The sequence below is a fragment of the Saccopteryx leptura genome, chromosome 1 (genome assembly GCF_036850995.1).
Source record: "Saccopteryx leptura isolate mSacLep1 chromosome 1, mSacLep1_pri_phased_curated, whole genome shotgun sequence".
NCBI lineage: Eukaryota > Metazoa > Chordata > Mammalia > Chiroptera > Emballonuridae > Saccopteryx > Saccopteryx leptura.
The window spans coordinates 383,919,259-383,944,442 of NC_089503.1; the positions used below are offsets into that span (position 1 = coordinate 383,919,259).

Below are 25,184 nucleotides of genomic sequence, written 5' to 3' on the forward strand. Positions count from 1 at the left end.
ATTTCTGGTTTGATGACATTCTGCCTCTGTTTTTCTTTTTTTTTTCCATCGGAACCCCCTGCAGCTATCAATGGGCTTGTTAGGTTTTGGCTTCGTAAGCACTTACCTTCCGGAGGCGGCTATCAATGCTTACCTGACTGCCACAGCGCTACACATTATATTGTCCCAGCTGACTTGTATCTTCGGATTTATGATAAGTTTCCACGCTGGTCCTCTCTCCTTCTTCTATGTGAGTAATTTCTACTCTCAACCAAATCACAGATGTCCCTCCCCTTGCTCCCCTAAAAGAAGTGGACCCAAGTGGAGACACTCCCGCATGGGCGGCTGGGTCCAGAGGGTCCTGGAAATCATACTCTCTCTCCTAGATCCACCGTCTTGATCCACTGCAGACACCAGTAGGGCCGCTTCCCAGTGGCACTAACCATGTTTCCCAGCGTTTTAAACTCACACGATTTACATTAAAATTTTGATCTTTAAGATACGACAGCTAGCACAGTTCTTCCCATTGCGTGCCTCATAACAGACACGTATCCTAAAGACATCTACAGAATATCAATGGCAAAGTAACCCCTGAATGCAAGGGAATGGCACAGGAGTTTAAAGTACAAACGTGGTCCAGGGAAATGAAATCAAGACCAGGCTAACAAACAGAGCTCCAGGGGTCCTCGGTGTCACACGGAAATATATCAAGTGTGTCCTTTCCTCATTGGACATTGCTGTCTTTTCATATCACTTTTTCAACATAATAAAAGATACTTATCTACCCAGTTGGTCAAGGCTCTTGTCCCCAGCCACACACTGCCTAGGGACTTCTTTTTGAACTGATCTAGAAAGGGTGTCATTTTCTAGATTTAGGCAATTATATGTTCCTTTCTAAGCCTCTGTAATTTTGTTTTCTTTCAGAACATAGTTAACTACTGTATGTCTCTCCCAAAAGCTAATTCCACCAGTATCCTACTGTTTCTAACTGCCATTGTCGCTCTGAGAATCAACAAATGTATCAGGATGGCCTTCAATCAGTACCCCATTGAGTTTCCCATGGAAGCTTTTCTGGTAGGTGTTTTGATGTCTCAAATTCATGATTCAGATTATTTGAAATACTTATCTTTCATTATTTATTTATTTATTTATTTATTTATTTATTATTTTTTCTTCTTTTCCAAGTGAGAGGAGAGGAGATAGAGAGACAGACTCCCACATGCACCCCAACTGGGATCTACCATGTAACCCCATCTGGGGCCGATGCTCTGCCCATCCAGGTCCATGCTCGCAACCTAGCTATTTTTATCACCTGAGGCAGAGGCTCCATGGAGCCTCTGGGGTCCTGGGGCTGATGAGTTGGAACCAATCTAGCCATGGCTGCAGGACATGAAGAGAGAGGGAGAGAGAGAGAGAGAGAGAGAGAGAGAGAGAAGGGGGAGGAGGAGGGAGAGGGGTGGAGAAGCAACCATCTGCTTCTCCAGTGTGCCCTGACCAGGAATTGAACCCAGGACATCCACATTCCAGGCTGACACTCTACCACTGAGCCAACTGACCAGGGCCTAAAATACCTATTTTTAAAAAATTAAATAAGAAGAAACTAAGGAAGGGAAAAACTGTAAAAATAATGATTTAAAAAAAACATGTTGAATTATGACAAAGCTAAATACATTTCGTTTTAAATGCTACCTTGTATTTGAAAAAGGTATCTTCAAAGGACTTTCATCTATTGCCTCTTTTTCATACTATTTAAAAAATAAAGTACAGATAATGTCCTATAGAAGTTCACCCCTAAAACCTATTATTTCATTAACCAATGTCATCCCAATAAATTCAATAAAAAATAAAATCCCCCCCCCTTATAGAAGTAATACAGGCTCATCATAACAATTTTGCAAAACATAAATAAGGAAAAAAAGAAGAAGAAATTCCTATAGCTGCTCCACTCAAAGTCAACAACAATACTTTCAGTCAACTACAATCTTCCAAACATGTATTAATATATAACAGGACTATGCTCAGTGATGGGCATTTCCATCTTCTTCTACGTAGAAATATTGTTTCTATTTTAGTATAGTTGCAATCATACTGTGGTACAGCCTCCTTCTATTCTCACTGTGCTACAGTAACAAAACTGAGGGAGGCCCGAGGTGAAACACATTACCTGATCCCGGTCACTAGCAAGTGGAGGGCTGTGGCTCCCTACTGTCTCACAATAACACTCCTTGTTTCCTTTTTTAAAATCAACTGATAGAATTGATCTTTTGCCGTTAACAATGAAAACTTTATCATGATAAAGACGTTTTCATAAATAAAGCTCAGGTTTCTTTCAGTCAGTATTTTTCAGATTAGGGTTGCTGAATCTTTGGGTGTCTTTGAGAATTATTTTTCCCCTTAAAAAGTGTTCTGTTGGCCCTGGCCAGTCGGCTCAGTGGTAGAGTGTTGGCCCAGTGTGTGGATGTCCTGGGTTCAATTCCTGGTCAGGGCACACAGGAGAAGCACCTATCTGCTTCTCCACTCTTCCCGCCTCACTTGTCACTCTCTTCAACTCCTGCAGCCATAGCTCAATCTGAGTGAGCTAGCCCCGCACACTGAGGAAGGCTCCATGGCTTCTGCCTCAGGCACTAAGAAGAGCTAGGTTGCTGAGCAATTGAGCAACACCCCAGATTGGCAGAACCTCGCCACCTAGTGGGCTTGCCATGTAGATCCCAGTCTGGGTGCATGTGGGAGTCTGTCTCTGCCTCCCTTCTTCTCACTGACTTTAAAAAAAATCAAAGAAAAATAAGTGTTGTGTTGCAGAGACAGTTAAAGTGGACCAAATGTCTATGTACTCCCCTGTCTCCCAGCCACCCTTGTAGTTAGGCAAGACCATGTGGCTTTGGAGCCAAAGCACAGGAGACAGGGTGTGAGTCCTCATATACTTTCTCCCCCTGCTGTGGCCAGCGCAGGGGCTGTATGTGGAGATGACAGAGCTTGCAGACAGAATTAGCTTGGACCCACAAGACACCTTTTGCTAAGAAACCACCCTGAAGGGTCACTGACCCATAACAGAGTTTGGGCGGTTAAAAAATAACTGTCATGCATTAGGACCTCATGGGTTGCATGTGGCTGCGGCATTATCTATCCTATCCTAACTAACCCAGGTCGGTACAGTTCATGATTGAAACAGCATGGGAACTGCTTGGGAAATTGATACCCAACTCTATCCCATTGCTGTTGACAACCTCTTATAGAGGTGCCTGATTCTTTCTTCCTTGGAGTAGCTGAGAAGCTATTAATTGATACAGGACATATAAGCTGAGAGGCTGCTTTTACAAAAGACTCTTCAAACCACTGTACACAAGCCATGGTGCCCTGGCGGCCAGGAGGCAGCGTTTGCAGACCTGTGCCAGGAGATGTGTGACATTGAGGGGTGGAGTCAGGGCAAGTTCTTGCCACGGAACCCAGCCCCGTTCTGGCTCCTTAGGAAACTGAGGCTTTGGAGTCACCAGCAGATGGCATCTGTGACACAGACATCAGTTCTCTCTTTCTCTCTCTCTCTCTTTCTCTCTCTCTCTCTCTCCCCCCCCTTTCAGCTTTATCAAGATATAAGTGACATACATAGACAATTGTAATATATTTAAAGTGTGCATCATGGTGACTTGACATATATATGTATGTATATGTTCATTAACACACCCATCAATCACCTCACACATCTCTTTTCTCAGGGGCTGGGGGGTGAGAACATTTTAAGCTTTATTTGCTTATCAAATTTCAATTATACAACCCAGAGTTATCAACGACAATCACCACATTATATATTTCGTTCCTCAGACCTTCTTCATTCTATGGCTGAAAGTTTGTACCCCTTTATCAACCTTTTCCTATTTCCCGCACCGCATGGCCCCTGGCGACCACTTTTCTACTCTGTTTCCACGAGTGTGACTGCTTTTGTTTTTAGGTTCCACATGTAAGTGACACCATACAGTATTTGTTTTTCTCCATATGGCATATTTCACTTACCGTAATGCCCTCGAAACCCATCCGTGTCATCAGAAATCAACCCTCTCTCAAGAGACACTAGCAACAGGGATCGTAGTCCTATTCCTTCAAACAACCTCGCGGGCGGCGGACGTTAGCTGTTAGGGTTGTTAGGAGCGGAGGGAAGTACGTGCCCCGAGGGTGCTGCCGTTTACCGTGGCTGACAGGTGGGTTTGTGTGCCACCGTTGAGACAATCCTTTGGAGAATTCGGTAAATAATTAGGATGCATCATGAAGTGAGGCCAGGGAGGAAGCTGAGGCCCCGCTATCCAAGTAGTTGAAGACTTAGAATGATTGTAATTTAGGTATTAAACTTTTTGTGTGTGACTTAATTTAAACTCAAAGGTTATGGAAGCCTGCAGTATACTACTTATACACGTGTCAAGGGATTGGGAACACTTTCTGCCACATAACAGGGATTAGAGACGTAGTTTGGGGCCTGCCCTGTGGTGACGCAGTGGATAAAGCATGGACCTGGAACGCTGAGGTCGCCAGTTCGAAACCCTAGGCTTGCCCGGTCAAGGCACATACGACAAGCAATCAATGAATCACTAAAGTAAAGCAACCATGAGTTGATGCTTCTCATTCCTCCCCCTTCTCTCTTTCTCCTCTCTCTGTAAAATCAATAAATAGAATCTTTTAAAAAAGAAGCAGCAGCTACTGGTTCGATGCGCTGCAGGGACCTGGTGGCAGTCTGGGCCGTCCTGAAGGTGGGAGTCTCAAATAGGAGAAAGATTTCAAGGCTGCCTCTGGGACCCAGGTAGCATATTCTGATAAATAATTCAAGGATCCCATAGCTATAAAAAAAAAAAAAGATACATGCCATATGTTCATAATTTATTTCTGTGTCTGTAGTCAAGCTGTACAGCAAACATCAAAAAAAAATTGTTGATAGTAGTTGCCTTTGGGTGATTTATTTCTGCTTTCTAATTTTTCATATGTTCTTTCTTTTCCTTTATGAGCAAGTATTATCTATCTACATACTGGAAAGTATTATCTTTATACTTGGCCACTTGCCACCCTTCTTGTCCCTTAATTATATAAAAACAAAAACTTGTCTTCTCTGACTCTAGCTGTGACCCGCTTTGGCCACCTCCATGCTGATCTGTAGGCTTCCTTGGGGTCCTCATCTGGTCGTAGCATCCCGAGCAGGCCAGCTGCTACCCTGCTCAGTGTCCGGCTGGGCTCGGAGAGTCGATGCTGGGGAAAGATGTCTGAGTTAGTTGGGAGAATGGGGTAGAGCAACTCTAAAATTACTATTTTAAAACCTAGGCATTGAGTGCTTGTCGTCTCTGGTTTAATTCACTCTGGTGTGAAGTTTTCACAAGTATAATAGCAGCTAGGTTATCTATTTTCCTCGTTGCTGAAATGGAAGGGAGGGAGACTTACTATTTTAGAAATCAATGAATGGAGAGGAAAAAAAGACAAGTAATTGCTCTGCTGAAGGCCTTTTTCTTTGTGTTATCAAGTGCTGTTCCATATTATTAGGGTGAGTCAGCGATAATGATTCTCAATAGACCTCAACAATCTCCCTTACACTTATTTACACGGGCACAATGGACCTAGATCTAAAAACCTTTAAAACCGAGGCCTTGGATACAGCTACTACCTGGAGACATGTTCGTATTTGCTCTAGATGTTTCAAGTTGTGAGGAAAGTGAAGTCCGGGGCACCGATTGTCCCTGTTCTGTGTCGAAGGCCATGGCTGAGGCCGCTTTTTATTCTGGCTACGGTGCTGAACGCGGCTTCGGGAGCTGAGAGGTGGGGAGGGAGGACACATGTTCCATTCCCTGTCCTGCCAGAGGCTGAGGGTACCTCCACTCCCGGGAGCAATACAGAAAATAATATTTAGATGATGGTGTGCCTTTTTTTTTTTTTTTTTTTTTGAACCCCTACAGATTCTTGGCTTCAGTGTATTTGCAAACAAGATAAGCATGGCCACAGAAACCAGCCAGGCGATCATTGATATGATTCCTTACAGGTTGGTGCCTTCACTTTTCAAGACTACTTTTCCCGTTCTGTTGCCTTCTCTCAGCCTACGACCACACATGCCGGATCGATCGTCTCCACTACTGGTCCTGGGCCGTAGCCACATTCGGGTCACTGAGTTTACATTCATCTTAGAATACAGAGGGCCATGAAAGGAGCAGGCCTAGGACAATCCCTGGTCTCTTCTCTGGTCAGCCTCACCCAGGTGAATTGTTGGATGCCAGAAATACCACAGAGACTCATCCATTTTTCCCCCTAATACATAATGGACCTTTGCAACCTCCATACCCATCTGATGAACTCTCAAGGGTGGGACGAGAGGTGCCTCTTGTGTTCTTCGCCTCTCTCCTGGGGCTCAGTGTTCATGCGATGAGCGTTCCTTCTGGCTTTAGCCACTTGGACCGAATCAGTATCCCTAAGCAATATTACAGTATTACGCTGAATAGAATGCTATCCTCAAACAGCCTGGCATATAGAATTCTTATGGGCTCACAATTAATTTACCTTATAATTCCTACCAGTAACTAGGGGGCCTCACTCTTCTGTTAGGAAATGATCATTTCTTTCACCTTGATCAGCTGAATCCCTTTAGCTAAGAAAGGCAATATACTGCCGTGTTTTGACTCATAGGCAGGCTTTTGAAGAACATTGTTCCTTTCCTCACACTGTTCAATAGGGAAGACTGCAGAGATTCTGCCTAGCACCCCCCCACCCCCCCAGGATAAGGAAGCAGGCTATTTTGACACAACCAGATTGAATTAAGCTCATGTCCTACCAGTTCTCATTGAAATCTGATGATGGCTCCATTCATTTGAAATTCTGTTCAATTGGAAAAGCCAAAAAAAAAAGCGAGGAGACCACCAGGGAATGTGACCGTAAACAAGGTTTGATCTCTGCCCTCAGAAAAAAGTAACATAAATGATGGGATCGATACTTTATATAATTAATTTCCTTTGCTCCTCCCACTAATATGAGATAGATTTAAACTAAGGCATACCAAGTTTAAGTCACTTATCCACGTAGCTGGTTAGTGGCAGTAATTAAGAAATAATTACACAAGAATAAACTCTGTGTTTCATGTACTCACAGCTGTAAGCCTACTTGCGTCCACCCCACCCCTGTGTGGTAAGATAGGAGCCTAACTTTGTTCTTTTACATTTGCATAGTCAGCTGTCCCAGCTCCTTTGGGGAAGAGACCTCTTTTCCAACCGAATGGTCTTGGCATGCTCGCTGAGAATCAATTGACCAAAAACGTTTGGGTTTATTTTTATTTTTGGGGTTTTTTAAATTTTTTAATTGAATTTATTGGGGTGACATTGGTTAATGAAATTATATAGGTTCCCATTGTACAAGTCTATAATATATACATCATCTGCAGGGTTTACTCTTGAACTCTTCATTCTATTCCCTTGATTTCTATGTCTAACCCTCTGGCACTCTGAGTTACTGTAGCTTTGAAGCAAGGTTGGAAATGGACAAGTTTGAGCCGCCCAACTTTACTCTTCATTTTCAAGGTTGTTTTGGGGCATTCAGAGGTTTTTTTGTTTGTTTTTGGTTTTGCAATTCCAGATGAATTTTAGAATCAGCTCTTCCATTTCTGCAAAAGTGGTCACTGGGATTTTGATAGGAATTGTATTGCCTCTACATATTGTTCTGAGGCTCTTCCTGGCCAAATACATAAACTATGCTTAAGATCAAACTTATTTTTTTTACCCTTGGAACATGCTGTGGAACCAACCTGTTGTTTTGGAAATTGTTAAATAAGGGGAACAAATCAAGTATTTCTCATGCCTTCCCTGTAAGAACTGCTCTTTGGGGATGTATGAATAGCTGATAAGACGTTTCACTTTATAGAAGAATTATATCCAAGAAAGGGAGAAGGAATTAGAGAATTAGACTATCACTACTCAGGGATACTAGCGTATCATCTGCTGACATCAAAAAAGTAGACAATTGGTAACCAACTCTCAGAAATTAAGAAAATTAAGAAATTAAGAAATTAAGAAAACAATTCCATTTACAATTGCATCAAAAAAGAATAAAATACCTAAGAGTAATTTTTTTTTTTGTATTTTTCTGAAGCTGGAAATGGGGAGGCAGTCAGACAGACTCCCGCATGCGCCCGACCAGAATCCACCCGGCACGCCCACCAGGGGGCGATGCTCTGCCCATCCGGGGCGTCACTCTGTTGTGACCAGAGCCACTCTAGCGCAGAGGCCATGGAGCCATCCCCAGCGCCCAGGCCATATTTTGCTCCAATGGAGCCTCGGCTGCGGGAGGGGAAGAGAGAGACAGAGAGGAAGGAGAGGGGGAGGGGTGGAGAAGCAGATTGGCGCATCTCCTGTGTGCCCTGGCCAGGAATCGAACCCGGGACTTCTGCATGCCAGGCCAATGCTCTACCACTGAACCAACCAGCCAGGGCCCCTAAGAGTAAATTTTTTTTTTTTTTTTTTTTTGTATTTTTCTGAAGCTGGAAACGGGGAGAGACAGTCAGACAGACTCCCGCATGCGCCCGACCGGGATCCACCTGGCATGCCCACCAGGGGGCGACGCTCTGCCCACCAGGGGGCGATGCTCTGCCCCTCTGGGGCGTCGCTCTGCCGCAACCAGAGCCACTCTAGCACCTGGGGCAGAGGCCAAGGAGCCATCCCCAGCGCCCGGGCCATCTTTGCTCCAATGGAGCCTTGGCTGCGGGAGGGGAAGAGAGAGACAGAGAGGAAGGAGGGGGGTGGAGAAGCAAATGGGCGCTTCTCCTATGTGCCCTGGCCGGGAATTGAACCTGGGTCCCCCGCATGCCAGGCCGACACTCTACCGCTGAGCCAACCGGCCAGGGCCCCTAAGAGTAAATTTAACAAAAGAGGTGAAAGACCTGTACACTGACAACTATAAGACATGGATGAAAAGAAACTGGAGAAGACACAAATAAATAAAAAGATATCCCATGCTCATGGATTGGGAAAATTAGTATTGTTAAAACCTCCATGTATCCAAAACAAGCTACACAGTCAGTGCAATTCCTATCCAAATTCCAATGTCCTATTTCACAGAAATAGAACAGACAACCCTAAAATCTGTATGAAATCTCAAAAGATCCTATATAGCCAAAGAAATCTTGAAAAAGATGAACAGTACATAAAACTTGATAATGATAAAACAACTGTTACTGGTTTATGTCTTTTTTTTACTGTTTTTTCCCCCCCTTCTTTTCCAAGTGAGAGGAGGGAAGATAGAGAGACAGACTCTCGTGTACACCCTGACCAGGATCCACCCGGCAACCCCCGTCTGGGACTGATGCTCTGCCCATATTGGGCCATGTTTGCAACTGAGCTATTTTTAGCACCTGAGGCGGAGGCTCCATGGAGCCATTCATCCTTCAGCACCCGGGGCTGATGCACTTGAACCAGTTGAGCCATGGCTGTGGGAGGTGGAGAAAGAGAGAAGGTGGAGGTGGAGGGGTGGAGAAGCAGATGGTATCTTCTCCTGTGTGCCCTGACCAGGAATCAAACCCAGGACATCTACATGCTGAGCCAATGCTCTACCACTGAGCCAACTGGCCAGGGTCTTTTTATTGTTATTTTAGAATTGACTCTTTCTACTTATGAAAAAAACAAGTGTGCTATAAAACAGTCTGCCGTGTTATGCCAGCAGCAGCCTCGTACATCTTGTTTACCACGTCTCTGATTGCATCATTTTCTTTTGTGCTTGATGTAATCTCGTGTTGTTTCCATTCACTGTGGCCACTAAGCATACCAAATCGACTGTTAAGGTTATTAGTAAGAGGTCATGTTGAAGGGTGGACCTGGAAATAAAATGAACAGCGATTAAGGACTATGAGCTGGAAAATCAGTGACGGCTATTGCTCACAAGTGAGACATATTCCGTGCCACTGTAGCACTGATTGTGAAAAGCAAGAATGAATTGATGGAAACTGTTAAAAGGATCTACTTCATCGAAAGCAACAAGACTAACAAAAACGTGAGAAGGGCCGTGTCAGACATGGAGAAACTTCCAATGACCTGGATTGAAGACTAGATACAGTAGCATGTCCCTCTCAGCACCATGACTATCGCAGCCACAGCAAAAATTTTTTTGTTTGTGATCTTGAAAAAAAAGGCTAGACTCAACTACAGTGTTGTATTTACTGCTAGAGCTGGGTGGTTTAAATGATTAAAGATTCACTACATACCATGAAAGTGAGGGGTGAGTCTGTGAGCGCTGATGAACTTTTGGAAACTCTGGGTAAGCTGGTTGTGGAGGAAAATTCCTTGCCGGAATACATATTCAATAGGGATAAAACCTCCCTACTCTGCCAGTGGATGCCAAAAAGAACTTCTATCCATAGGCAGGCTGCTGCGGACCAGCACAGCTCCTAATTCTCGGTTTTGAGTGAGAACAGTGCGGAATTAAGGAAACAGACTTATTAAGAAAAAAGGATGGGACCAGGAGGACTCTTGAATGCTGATGGCAATATGGGAGTGCCCCATAGCCCCAGTTTGCTTTATTATATAACCATATGCAAATCAAGGAACTCCTTGATACAAAGTTACACATCCGAGGCCAAAACAGGAACTCTCCCAAGGCATAAATAGGAATCCCCCTACCATGCATAAGTGAGATCAACCAACATCTGAACAAACAAAGAGTAAGAAGAAGGGCATGTAAAATGCTTCCAGCAACTTAAGGAAGCAAGTGAGGTGGGTGCAAATATTCAGTATCACAGCCAATATGGAGGTGGTGGGGGGAGAACTTAGCCTTTTGCTAAGCCTCAAGTCTACAATGGCATTTTGCCATTTATGGTCCACAACAGCAGGCCAAGCAATTCCGGGTCTCAAGGCTTTTAAGACAGGATAACAGTCTTGCTTGGGGACAATGTTGCAGGCTACAAATTGAAATCCTTTGTGATCTGGCACACTGAGAACCCCAGCGTCTTCAGCCATACCAATAAGCACACGCCACCTGTGTACTGCAGAAGCAGTGCACCATGGATAACCCAGCTCATCTTCCAACACGCCCTCCTGCATTGCTATGCCAGCACAATGGAGAAGTACTTTTTGGAGAAGAACATACCTGTCAAGATTTTGCTTATTGCTGATAATATCCCCTAATGTCCTCCTTTTATTGGTGATCTCATCCCAATAGCAAAGCATTGTTTCTCCCTCCAAATATCACCTCTTTTTTTTTTTTTTTTTTTTTTGTATTTTTCTGAAGTTGGAAACGGGGAGGCAGTCAGACAGACTCCCTCATGCACCCGACCGGGATCCACCCGGTATGCCCACCAGGGGGCAATGCTCTGCCCATCTGGGGCGTCGCTCTGTTGCAACCAGAGCCATTCTAGCGCCTGAGGCAGAGGCCACAGAGCCATCATCAGCGCCTGGGCCAACTTTGCTCCAGTGGAGCCTTGGCTGCAGGAGGGGAAGGAGAGGGGGAGGGGTGGAGAAGCAGATGGGCGCTTCTCCTGTGTGCCCTGCCGGGAATCGAACCCAGGACTCCTGCACACCAGGCCGACGCTCTACCACTGAGCCAACCAGCCAAGGCCTCACCTCTTTTTTTTTTTTTAAGTGAGAAGAGGGGAGATAGTGAGGCAGACTCCCACATGTGCCCTGACGAGGATCCACCCAGAAACCCTTATCTTGGGTCAATGCTTGAATCAACCAAGCTATTTTTAGCACCTGAGATGGATGCTTGGACCAAGAGCTATCCTCAACACCCAGGCCAATGCTGGAACCAATCGAACCACTGGCTGTGGGAGAGGAAGAGAGAGAGAAGGGGTAGAGAGAGGGGGAGAGAAGCAGGTGGTCGCTTCTCCTGTGTGCCCTGACCAGGAATTAAACCTGGAACATCCATACACTGGACTGACATTCTATCCACTGAGTCAGCCGCCAGGGCCAAACATCTGGGATCAAACCTCTTCGATCCAACCAATAGACCAAGGAATTATAACAGCTTTTAAGCTTACTACCTAAGGAGGACCTTTGGTCAGGTTATTGCTGCAACTAACAGACACTGAGAAGACATTGATGCAGTTCTGGAAGGATTACAACAATCTATAACTGCATCAGGAATCTCACTTGGGCCTGACCATGAGGTGGCACAGTGGACAGAGTTTCGGACTGGGATGCAGAGGACCCACGTTCAAGATCCTGAGGTCGCCAGCTTGACAGCGTGCTCATCTGGTTTGAGCAAAGCTCACCAGCTTAAGCCCAAGGTCTCTGGCTCGAGCAAGGGGTCACTCGTTCTGCTGTAGCCCCTCAGTCAAGGCACATATGAGAAAGCAATCAATGAACAATTAAAGTGCCACAACAAAGAATTGATGTTTCTCATCTCTCTCCTTTCCTGTCTGTCTGTCCCTATCTGTCCCTCTCTCTGTCTCTGTCACACACACACACACACACAAAAGAATCTTGTTTGGGCCCTGGTCGGATAGCTCAGTTGGTTAGAGCATTGTCCTGAAGTGCAGAGGTTGCCGGTTCGATCCCTGTTCAGGGCACATACAGGAACAGATCAATGTTCTTGTCTCTCTCTCTCTCTCTCTCCCTCCCTCTCTGGCTAAATAAATTTTTAAAAAAATAAGTAAAATAAGAATCTTGCTTGGGCTTGAGGTAATGTCACCAAGGAGTGTATGAATGGCATCAGAAAGAAGACACTCAACAGTTTTCCCATGACTTCAAAGTATTTGCCGGCCTGACTATGATGGCACAGTGGATAAGTGTCAACCTGGAATGCTGAGGTCACTGGTTCAAAACCCCGGGCTTGCTTGGTCAAGGCACATGTGGGAGTTGATGCTTCCTGCTCCTGCCTCTCCCTTCTCTCTCTCTAAAATGAATAAAGTCATTTAAAAAATTTAAAAAACAACAACAAAAACCAAAGTATTTGCCAAGGGTGAGGAGGTTGCAAAAACCAACAAGCTGTGGTTGAGACGGCAAACCACTCTAACCTGGGTGTGGGTGAGGCTGACATTGAGGAACCTGCAGAGGCGGTTCCTGAGAAACTGACTAATGAGGAGCTGTTGCAACTGGAACAGGAACACACAGCTGAAGAAGGAGAAAAGGAAACTGCGGGAGAAAAACTGAGGACAATCCCCAACTAAATTAACAGTGAGAGGGTTAACAGGAGCTTTTTCAGACCTCAACTGCTCCTTAAAAAGTTTGAAAACCTAGGCCCTGGCCGGTTGGCTCAGTAGTAGAGTGTCGGCCTGGCGTGCAGGAGTCCCGGGTTCGATTCCTGGCCAGGGCACACAGGAGAGACACCCATCTGCTTCTCCACCCCTCCCCCTCTCCTTCCTCTCTGTCTCTCTCTTCCCCTCCTGCAGCCGAGGCTCCATTGGAGCAAAGTTGGCCCGGGTGCTGAGGATGGCTCTGTGGCCTCTGCCTCAGGCGCTAGAATGGCTCTGATTGCAACAGAGCGACGCCCCAGATGGGCAGAGCATCGCCCCCTGGTGGGCATGCCGGGTGGATCCCGGTTGGGCACATGTGGGAGTCTGTCTGACTGCCTCCCCGTTTCCAGCTTCAGAAAAAAAAAAAAGTTTGAAAACCTAGACCCACCACCAAAAGGTTTTTATTAATAGAAAAAAACAAATGTTCACGGTGCATTCTCTGCTTACAACCCAACTATGGATTGTAAAAACCAGAAACAAACCAAGCACACCACCAGGGACGTGTTTCTGGAGAGAGCGAGACCTCCGGAAGAGCCCCAGTCAGGCCCTTCAGATGTGTTCCAGAAGAAGGTGTCATTAACCTAGGGGACGACAGCGCTGTCCTTGTTATTGCCCCTGACGATTGTCCAGGGCGACAAGGTGGGAAGACAGTGATACTGACGACCCTCATCCTATGTAGGACTATGCTCATGTTCGTGTGTGTTTTAGTTTTTAACCAAAAAAAAATTTTTTTTAAAGAAAAAGATTTTAAAAAACCTTTTTTTAAATTTAAATTTTAAAAAAGAGAAAAGTAATAGAATAAGGATATGAAAAAAGAAAACATTTTTGTACAGCTGTACAATGTGTTCGTAATTTAAGGTGTTATTACAAAAGAGTTGAAAAGTTAAAAAAGAATTTTTAAGTTTATGAAGTAAAATGGTTACAGTAAGCTAAGGTTACTTTATTATTGAAGAAATAAAATTACTTTAAAAAATAAATTTAATGTAGCCCAGCCAAAGTGTACAGGATTTATAAAATATGCAGTGTGCAGTAACGTCCTAGGTCTCTGAATTCGCTCACCACTCACTCACAAACTCACCCAGAGCAACATCCAAACCTGCAAGGTCCATTCATGGTAAGTGCCTTATATACAGGATACCATATTTTATCTTTTATATCATATTCTTACAGTGCCTTTTCTATGTTTAGATATCTTTAAATATACAAACACTTACCATTGTTTACAATTGCCTACAGTATTCAGTACAGTGACATGCTGTACAGGTTTGTAGCCTAGGAGCAATAGGCTATATACCATATAGCGTAGGAGTGTAATAGGCTCTACCATCTAGGTTTGTGCAAGTGCACTCTGTGATGTTTGCACAATGATGAAATCACCTAATGACACATTTCTCAGAATGCATCCCCATGTGTTAAGCAATACATGGCTGTAGAGGTATCCACAGGCAGATTTGAGCAGTCAAGAATCAGTGAACTTGAAGATAGGACAGTGGAAATGATTGAGTCTGAGAAAGAGGAAAGAAAAAAAAATGGAAGAAAAGTGAAAAGAGCCTAAGGGGTGTCTGGAACACCATCAGGAAGACTAACCTATGCATCATGGAAGTCTTAGAAGCAAAAGAAAAAGAGAAAAAGGATGGAGAGAACAGTTGAAGAAATAATGGCTGAAAACACTCCAAATTTGATGAAAGACATGAATGTAAACATCTAAGAAGCTCAACAAATTCCTAGTAAGATGAACTCAAAGAGACGCACACCCAGACACATTATAATCAAACTTTCATGCGGCAAAGAGATCATCTTGAAAGCAGCAGAAGAGAAGTGACTCATTACACACAAGTACTCCTCAATAAAATAAGAGCAGATTTCTTGTCTAAAACTTTAGAGGCCAGAATGCAGTGGGTCAATATATTCAAAGTTCTAGAAGAAATATTAAAAAAAACAAAAACCACCTGTCAACTAAGAATCCTATGCCCAGCAAAACTCTCCTTCAAAAGTGAAGGAGAAATTAAGACATTCCCAGATAAACAAAAACGGAGGGAGTTTATTACCGCAAGAACTGCCCTGCCAACAAGGCACAAGGGAGTCCTGTCAGATAAAATGATACAAGTAAATATTGGGCAATCATGAAAGTTACTATTATTGTTACAATGGTTTGTAACTCCACATTATGATTTCTACATCATTTAAGAGACTAATGAATTTTAGCCCTGGCCGGTTGGCTCAGTGGTAGAGTGTCGGCCTGGCGTGCAGGAGTCCCAGGTTCAATTCCCGGCCAGGGCACACAGGAGAGGCACTCATCTGCTTCTCCACCCCTCCCCTTTTCCTTCCTCTCTGCCTCTCTCTTCCCTTCTCGCAGCCGAAGCTCCATTGGAGCAAAGTTTGCCAGGGCGCTGGGGATGGCTCTCTGGCTTCTGCCTCAGGTGATAGAATGGCTCTAGTCGCGGCAGAGCAAAGCCCCAGATGGGCAGAGCAGCGCCCCCTGGTGGGCGTGCCGGGTGGATCCCGGTCGGGCGCATGTGTGAGTCTGTCTGACTGCCTCCCGGTTGCCAGCTTCAGAAAAATATAAAAATACAAAAAAAAAAAAAAAAAAAAAAAAGAGAGAGAGAGAGAGAGACTAATGAATTTTTAAAAATTATTTGTGTTTAGGAGTAGACAATGTATGAGATGCAATTTTGCAACATCAGTAACCAAAAGAGTTGGGGATGGAGCTATAAAAGAACAGAATTTTTTTTATGTTATTGAAGTTAAGCTGGTATAAATTCAAGTTAGAGTGTTCTAACTTTAGTATGTTAAACATAATCCCTATGGTTACCACAAAGGAAGTAACTATAAAATGTACACAGAAGGAAAACAGAAAGGAATTTAAACACATTATTACAAAAAATGAACTAAGTATCAATGATCACATTGTACACTTCTTACCATTTTATTTGTCAAATGTACCTCAATAAAGAGAACAAAAAGAACAAACATATGTTAAGAAAATAGGCCCTGGCCGGTTGGCTCAGTGGTAGAGCATCGGCCTGGCATGCGGAAGTCCCGGGTTCGATTCCCGGCCAGGGCACACAGGAGAGGCGCCCATCTGCTTCTCCACCCCTCCCCTTCTCCTTCCTCTCTGTCTCTCTCTTCCCCTCCTGCAGCCAAGGCTCCATTGGAGCAAAAGATGGCCCGGGCGCTTGGAATAGCTCCTTGGCCTCTGCCCCAGGCGCTAGAGTGGCTCTGGTCGCGGCAGAGTGACGCCCCGGAGGGGCAGAGCGTCGCCCCCTGGTGTGCGTGCCGGGTGGATCCCGGTCGGGCGCATGTGGGAGTCTGTCTGACTGCCTCCCCATTTCCAGCTTCAGAAAAATACAAAAAAGAAAAAAGAAAATAAATAAGTCAGCTAAACACAAAAGAAAACAGTACTGCCCAAAATAAAGGACAAATAAAGTTATAAAGCATGTAGAAAACAAATGGCAAGATTAAAGAAGTTCCTCCTTATCAGTAATTACTTTAAATGTAAATGGATTAAACTCTCCAGCCAAAAGACAAGAGATTTGCAGAATGGATAAAAACACAGGAACCAACTGTATGCTTTCTGCAAAAGGCATATATTATATCCAAAGAGACAAACATTTGAAAGTGACAGGATGGGAAAGAGATATTCCATGTAAATAGTACCCAAAAGAGAGCAGGAGTGGGTATACTAATATATGACAAAATAGACTTTAAGTTTAAGAAGCCATATGTGAAAAATCTAGAGCAAATATCACCCTGTTTATAGACTGAAAGCTTTTTCTCTAAGATCAAGAACAAGACAAGGATGCCCACTCTCACCAGTTCTATTCAACACAGTTACTGTGAATGAGCACAGAGTTTCAGTTTTACAGGATGGAAAGAGTTACGGGGTCGGTGATGGCGGTGGTTGCACATTATGAATGTATTTCATACTCCAAAACTGTACGCTTAAAAATGCATAAGACGGTAAATTTCATGTCATGCGTATTTTACCACAATAACCAAAACTTGAAGGAAAAAAAAAAAGCTACAGGAAGGAAGAGGTGGCTGGACCTGGAAATAATGTGGATAAAGGGCAATGACTAAAATTATATCCCCGTAAGATTTGCCTGTGAATAGAAGAGAATTAATTCACTGAGCTTTTTAGCTCTAAACCAGGGGTCCCCAAACTTTTTACACAGGGGGCCAGTTCACTGTCCCTCAGACCGTTGGAGGGCCGGACTATAAAAAAAAACTATGAACAAATCCCTATGCACACTGCACCTATCTTATTTTAAAGTAAAAAAACAAAACGGGAACAAATACAATATTTAAAATAAAGAACAAGTAAATTTAAATCAACAAACTGACCAGTATTTCAATGGGAACTATGCTCCTGTCACTGACCACCAATGAAAGAGGTGCCCCTTCCGGAAGTGCGGCGGGCCAGATAAATGGCCTCAGGGGGCCGCATGCGTCCCGCCGGCCGTAGTTTGGAGACCCCTGCTCTAAACCATCTTAGATATGCTATCTACCAATCGTTTACCCACTGGTGTGGTCTTGAACAGTGTAAATAAACCAATTCTCCTCGGTCTTTGGGGGGCATTTATTATTATTTTTTTTTCCTGTTCTGTTTTTTTTCTCATCTCTACACAGCAGAAACCTCGTACTAGAAGATAGCATTTCATGTTCTTTTAACGGATTTTGTAATTTGGCTTAGTTTGCGGGCAGTGTTGGCAGGCTGCTGCCTCAATTGTTCTTATCTCTTACTGTTACTTTTTTTTTTTTTTTTTAACGCATCCGGTCTGCCCTGTATAATAAGGATGGAGGGGGGGAGGGGCCAATACATGATTCCTGCTCTCCAGGAATAATTCCCCCATTTTATTCCAGCTTCCTGTTTCCGGAAGCACCAGACTTCCAACTTCTTCCGAAAGTCCTTTTAGAAGCCTTCTCCCTAGCTTTCGTGAGCACCGCACTGCTAATATTTGTGGGCAGGAAGACTGCCAGTGCCCATAACTACAAAGTCAATTCCAACCAGGTGAGAAGGAGAGGCCTTTCTACGACTGTCCCTGACCCTTCAGTCTTTGTTCTCCAAGCTGAGCCTCCTGCCAACGTGACAACTGGATTCTTCTGTAACCAGGGAACCACCTGGGCCATAATTTGAACTGTAATTACCAAAGGAGTTTTGAGAAGTGGGGCACACGTAACTCTGACCCCACCTGAGTGATAGCGAGCGTTCTTCCCCTAAAACAGATAGGGCGTAGGGGTGCAAGAGGTAGCCTATGTCATCATGTTGTTAGGCTAGGAGAGCTCCTCTCCTCTTCATTTTATCTTCCTTCCCACCCAGTCCTTAGAAATCAACCCCAGTCTGAGGTGCAATCAGAAATGACACAGAACAACAAAACCAGGCTGCTAATATAATTAAGTCGATCTTCCAGAAATAGTTGTCTTTTTTTTTTTTTAATTTTGAAAAATCTCCAATCATTCCGAGTTTGGCTTAATTTTCCCAAGGACTCAAAAAGGACATATGGAAGCATGAGGTGTCCCACTCTGACATTTAGGATCAAGAGAGGAAAATTGTACAATGTACTCTGTCATTCTAAGCCCTAGCGAGCGTGAGGAAGAGGATAATAAGGCAAAAGTCTCCTTTTCTCGCTTTGGAAAAGTGCTTTCCCCTTGGTGACTAGCTAACATCAGGTTTCAGCCTCCTCTGGACATCAGCCTTGCCGTCCTTACGTTCTTTGGAATTGATATATTGTGTTATTTGAATTGATATAAACAACCTATCCTCGTACACAGGAGATAGACAGTATACTTTGAGTTCAAATTCCAACCGGCATTTTTCAACAAACAGCCCGAACTGTTTGCCGTTTCGTTGTAGGATTTAATAGCCCTCGGCCTTGGCAATGTGGTCAGCTCCTTTTTTAGATCCTGCGTGTTTACTGGTGCTGTTGTCAGGACTGTGATCCAGGATAAATGTGGAGGGAGACAACAGGTATGTTGAAACAGAATTTGATCTCTAACCTACAGAGATATTATGTCTATTCATAAATATATTCATAGAAAAGCATTGCATTAGTTTAATCATGTTGTTGTTGTATTATTTTTTTTATTATTGAATTCATTGGGGTGGTTTTGAATTCACTATGTAGGTTTCAGGTGTACAATTCTAGAACACACCATCTGTCTACTGTATTGTGTGTTCACCACCCCAAGTCCTGTCTCCTTCCGTCACCATTTGTCCCCCTTCTACTCTCTTCTACCTTCCCCTACCCCCTTCTCCTCTGGTAATCACCATACTCTCGTCTGTGTCTGTGAGGTTGTTGTTGTTTTGCTTTAGCCTTCCACCTTCTTATACCCGCCCCCCCTTCTTTCTGATGCCTGCCAGTCTGTTCTCTGCCTATGAGTCTGCTTCTATTTTGTTAGTTAGTTTTGTTCTTTAGCATCCACACATGAGTGAAACCATAGAGTGTTTGTCTTTCTCTGACTGGCTGGTTTCACTTAGCATAATGCTGTCCATCATGTTGCTCTTTGAATGTTGTACCTGTTGGGAAAGAGCTGTTGGAAGAATTTGGATTTCACGCTTGCCTTAATTTTTACTTAGATCAGTTGTTCTCAACCTGTGGGTCGCGACCCCGGCGGGGGTCGAACAACCAAAACACAGGGGTCACCTAAAGCCATCGGAAAATACATATTTATTATACAATACATTTTTAAATAAAATATGTATTTCCGATTACTTTAGACCCCTGTGTTTTGGTCATTTCCGATGGCTTAGATTTTTGCCTTAAAACTATTTGTCAGTCTGGAACCTGAACGTCATTTTCTACAGACGTTTTATTCTATGTGAGAAGCTTCCCTATGTTAACCCACAAACAAACAAACAAGCAAAAAGCACATTTTTCATGTTACATATCTAACAAACTCTATTCAGGCAAACTAACCATCACCTATTAACATTTTTTTTTCTGTGGGAGATATATTCTCAGTCCTCGTCTGGGGAAAGTAATAATAAAACTCTCTCTCCATTCTCACAGTCAAACCAGAAACTTTCCTGGCTTCCCCAAAGGGCATGGCAAAGGCTTTCCAGGGTAGAGAGTAAGGTCTTTGTCTCGATGAGCCTAGGGCATTTATGACCATTCTACCTTTGCCTGAGAGAAAGGTACCCAGAGCAGACTCCCCTCAGGTATTCCGAATTCGTGAGCTACGTGCATGAGAGAGAAGGGCAAGCGAGAATGACGGTGAGGAAGGCTCGAGGCCAGCCTCCTTGCCGGATTGCAGGCATGAGTCCAGTGTTCATGAATTTTGAACTTACTAGATAAAAGTTACAATGTTAGCCCTTGTTGATGGCACAGTGGATAGAGCATCATTCCTGAGTGCCCAGGTTGCTGGTTTTAATCCTGGGGTCTCCCGCTCAATCCTATGGGTGCCTGTTGGACCCCGAGGTCACTGGCTCAAACCTGAGGTCACAGGTTCAAGTCCCGGTCAGGACACATATGAGAAGCCATCAGTGGATACAAAACTTAGTAGAACAACAAGTTGATGCCTCTCTCTGTCTCTCTGTCTCTGTCTCTCTCTTTCCCCCAGCCCAGAAAAAAAAAAAAGTTATAACATTACACCATGAGAGGTATTCCATTTCAGCTATGTAGCCTGATGAAATGTCAAAGAACTATCAGAATTGAAACCGGGGAATGGGTCCGGGTTCAGAAGGCAGAGGAACAGAGACAGAGGTCAAAGGCAGGTTTAGGTCAAAGAGAAGCTTAGGCCGCAGAAGCATGGTAGGAAGACAGAGCCACAGTTAGAAACTGGAGTGTCTGTAGAGAGGACACTAAATGTTCACGGGGAGAGATACAGTGTGACAGTGCTTCAATCCGGTGAAATGTAAGGCGAAAGCTAGTTGACAGATGACCAGGCAGGGGCAAGAGGGCGGCCATATTCTACGTGGACTGAGCTTTGTTTCAAGAGCTTCCTCCAGACACGCTGGCGCCAAGGGGGCGCCCTCTTCCACTTCTCTTTAACAGAGAAAAAGGAAGTTGGGTTATGCTAAGAAGGAGGATCTATGCAAGAGCAAAAAAACTTTGAAGTAAAAATGGGAGGGTTTTGTGATAAGAAATGGGCCAGGCAGTCGCAGACCTTAGTTCCCAGTCACTCTGAGGGGTCAGTACCTCAGCGTAGCAGAACTGGAGGAAGAACAGATGCACACAGTTGGGGAGACCGCTAGATCCCCGTGCAAGTCAAACGAAGTGCAGAACGAGTACAATGAATCAAAAGTGCCCCGAATAGCGGAAGACAGAGAATGGCGGAGGAGGTGGAGCCTGCCCGGGGTGCTGAAGGGGGGCTGGGTGGGTACAGAAGGAGGGAAGGAAGACGGTTCCGGTTCGGCCTGCGCCTGCCGGACCAAGGCCGTGCCTCGAAGGCAGCCGCCCACGGCTCTCGGCTTGTTTCCTGTCACGGCATCGTCCACCCCCGCCCCCACCAGTGACACCCCCCCCCCCCCCGCGGCGCAGTGACCCTTCCTGGGAGGCATGTCCCTGGGGACGCTGGTAAACCCTTCCCTGAGACGCTGATCTGCCCGGTGCCAATCACTGGCCCAAGCAGAGAAGGCTGCCGGCCCCTGGCCGCCCACGTTGCAGCGGCCCGGCCTCCACTCCGAGTCTCTGGACCCGCTAAGGCCTCCGAGCCCGGGCTCAGCCTCCTTCACCCCGCAGCAGCGGGAGTTCCCGCCGCCCCTTCTCTCCGGGGACTTACGGCTAACTCTGCCTGAGGACACCTCCCCTTCTTCAAATGCTCCCTAGGACGCCGAGAGGCTGGGGTCCGGCTCTGGGCCTCCCAGACACGAGCTGCCACCCGGGGCAGCAGTATTTTTTGCCTGGCGGACACACCGGCTGTGTACCTGTGTCTGGATCTCTCCTTCACTCTCCCCAGCCTAGACCCCCAGCTCCCTTGTCTTCACGGGCTGTGGTGAAACCTGCTGGCCGTCCCAGCCACGCGGGGCGGTGGCCTACTGGGCTGACCCTGGTCGGTCATCCTGCTTATTCACTTCTGCCCACTGTGCTTCCCTGTCCTCCCTGACGGGGTTCCTTTCCGATTCTCTGCTTTCCAAGGACTGGCCTCCTTGCCTTGTCCCCGCTCTGAGAGCGGGGGTGGGGGTGGGGGTGGGGGGGCGTGGGGGGGCGGGGGGGGCGGGGGGGCGTGGGGGGGTGGGGGGGGGCGTGGGGGGTTATTTACTGCTATGAGCAGTGGGATGGCTGGGATTTCAGGGCTGACCAGGATAACTCTACTAGGGCTTTTCGAAACTGCTCAAGGAGGGGGGTTAAGTTGGGGGGAGACGCAAGCTAGGTTTTAGGAAACCAGATAACGTAGCAAAAAAGCTGTGGAATAAAGATGCAAATACTCAAGACAATTTGGAACTTTCTAGAAAGCAGTCGTGCGTTTTACACAACAAGGTCGTATTGAGTACCTAGCACGTGTTTAGCACGCTGACAAGCCCTGATGCTGTCAGTTCAACAGAAATGCACTGAGGCAGGGGGGTTACAATCAAGACCTTTTTAAGAGAAACTGACAGGCTTCTCAGCAAGCTCAGCTGCAGGCAGGGACCAACGCGCTCCTGACAGTCTCTCTCCAACCAGTTCTTTCTCTTCAGTTTGCATCTCTGGTAGGAGCAGGTGTGATGCTTCTCCTCATGCTGAAGGTGGGACACTTTTTCTACGACCTGCCAAATGTAAGTGAAACTGATCAAATACCTAAGCCAAGAAAGCCCCGGTCTCCAGATTGCATCTTGGTGGGTATTCCAGGAGAAGCTCATTCAGCTTGTCCCTGGGTGGGGGAGGGGGCTGCCCCAGTCCCTCCCTCCCTCCCTCCCTCCCTCTCTCTCTCTCTCTCTCTCTCTCTCCCCTTTCCTTTAAAATATCATAGCATCTACCTCACAGGACGGGGAGTTAGCTTAAGATGCCGTAGATCGCCCTGGCCGGTTGGCTCAGCGGTAGAGCGTCGGCCTGGCGTGCAGGAGTCCCGGGTTTGATTCCCGGCCAGGGCACACAGGAGAAGCGCCCATCTGCTTCTCCACCCCTCCCCCTCTCCTTCCTCTCTGTCTCTCTCTTCCCCTCCCACAGCTGAGGCTCCATTGGAGCAGGGATGGCCCAGGCGCTGGGGATGGCTCCTTGGCCTCTGCCCCAGGCGCTAGAGTGGCTCTGGTCGCAACAGAGCGACACCCTGGAGGGGCAGAGCATCGCCCCCTGGTGGGCAAAGCGTCGCCCCCTGGTGGGCGTGCCGGGTGGATCCCGGTCGGGCGCATGCAGGAGTCTGTCTGACTGTCTCTCCCCGTTTCTAGCTTCAGAAAAATACAAAAAAAAAAAAAAAAAAAAAAGATGCCGTAGATCATAGAGAGAGAACAGTGTGAGGCTCATCATAAAGCACTCGAGGAACAGTAGCCATTATTGTTATTCTTCTCATTCTTCATTACCCTTCTTCTTGTTGCTCAAGCTGTAAAGTAAGCTTTACAAAGAGGGATTTGGTTAGAGATGACCAGAATAGACTTCAGGTGCCAGAGCGCCCGTTACCCAGCCCGGCCTCCGAAGCTCACTGTGCATTATTCATTCCCACCACCTGGTTCCCGAAACTGTTTCCAGAAGGCCTTGTTTTGCATTCGTTGAACTCAGTCCCTCTCTTGCTACCACACTGTCTCCTGGTTAGTTGACAGATACTAATCACAGGGCCCCAATGCTGAGTCGTGACTCAATGCGTTCAGCTAGGATGCTCCTATACGCTTACGTGCCAGTCGTTTAGTGAGACTGACTAATTAATCACTGGCTATCATCGAGTTGTTTAAGTTGCAATAGAGATCGATGCCCAGTGACCATCATTTCCTTTATAATTTCTTTAATGTTGCCGTCAGCCATTTAGTTAGTAGCACTAAGGGAGGTGGGAGGGGCTTCGTCCCTGGTGTCGCCATTTGGTGACACACTGAGGTGGCAGTCAGTTGTACATGTCACCCCCCTCCTCTTGAACAAGTCCATTCTGCCTGGTGACTGTCAGGCTGCAGCAGAGTAGGACCACCTCAAGGCCATTGTGCCTTCTGCTCTTACAATTCAGGGACCTTGGAGCCCGGCCATGGGCTCTGTGTGGGCAGAGGGGGATTAAGCTTGTGTTTATCGCACAAGCTGTCCTCTGATTCCCAGCAGAAGTAATTTCCACAATTTAGTTTGGATTAGCACATTTGGTGTGATAACTCTTGGAGTTTATTTTAGCAACGCCACTCACTAATTTACTTTTGAACTGTGATATTTTTTTTCTTAATAGCCAGAGGAATCAGAATTTTTAAAAATTCCAAACTAATAAAAACCTGTCAGAATTCACTGAAGGCTAGTGATATAAGTAGGTAGGACTCCTTTACGATAAATATGTTAGCAAAAGAACCCCCCCTGCTGCTGGCTGCCCATGTCATTCATGTCATGTTATTTTTACAGCATCTAGTGAGGCTGTGTCTGAGTGAGGTGACGTGAACACAGTCTGATCGGTGGAATACCTAAATTACGATATGGACGGGGCACCAGGAGGACCGAGGACTCCTTCCTCCCGTGAAAGACTAGAATGTTGCAAAATCTTTATCAGAAGAATTGTTTGTAGCATCCTGGCTAGGATATCAATTAGTTCACAAAGGGACCAACACAAAAAAATTTTAAAAATGTGATACAAAATAGCATATTCAATATTGTTGCAACTTGTATGGGAAAAAAAATGGAACATACAAAAATGTTAACAATGTTACCTCTTGGATGATGGAAGTGATATATATGTGTGTGTGTGTGTGTATGTGTGTGTGTGTGTGTATTTCTTCTCTACACATAAGCATGTCTAACCTTAGTATTCAGAAAGGTAAATTTTTATTGTATATTGTTTTATGAAAATATATGTTTCCTCTTCACACTCCTTCCCTCAAGCCAATAGTCTTTTTTTTTTTTTAAGCGAGACCGAGAGACAGAGAGGAAGGGAGAGAGATGAGAAGCATCAACTCGTAGTTGCGGCACTTTAGTTGTTCATTGATTGCTTTCTCATATCTGCCTTGACC

General features: G+C 45.4%; 1 protein-coding gene across 1 annotated transcript in view; it reads left to right on the plus strand.

The window, feature by feature from the left end:
* SLC26A8 (solute carrier family 26 member 8) overlaps positions 1-25,184 on the plus strand; it is a 75,565-nt gene that overhangs the window by 33,515 nt on the left and 16,866 nt on the right. The window contains exons 6-11 of the mRNA XM_066361438.1: positions 65-229; positions 904-1,053; positions 5,901-5,983; positions 18,008-18,155; positions 18,999-19,112; positions 22,761-22,838. Coding sequence (XP_066217535.1) covers positions 65-229; positions 904-1,053; positions 5,901-5,983; positions 18,008-18,155; positions 18,999-19,112; positions 22,761-22,838 — 738 coding nt within the window. The remainder of the gene's footprint in view (positions 1-64; positions 230-903; positions 1,054-5,900; positions 5,984-18,007; positions 18,156-18,998; positions 19,113-22,760; positions 22,839-25,184) is intronic.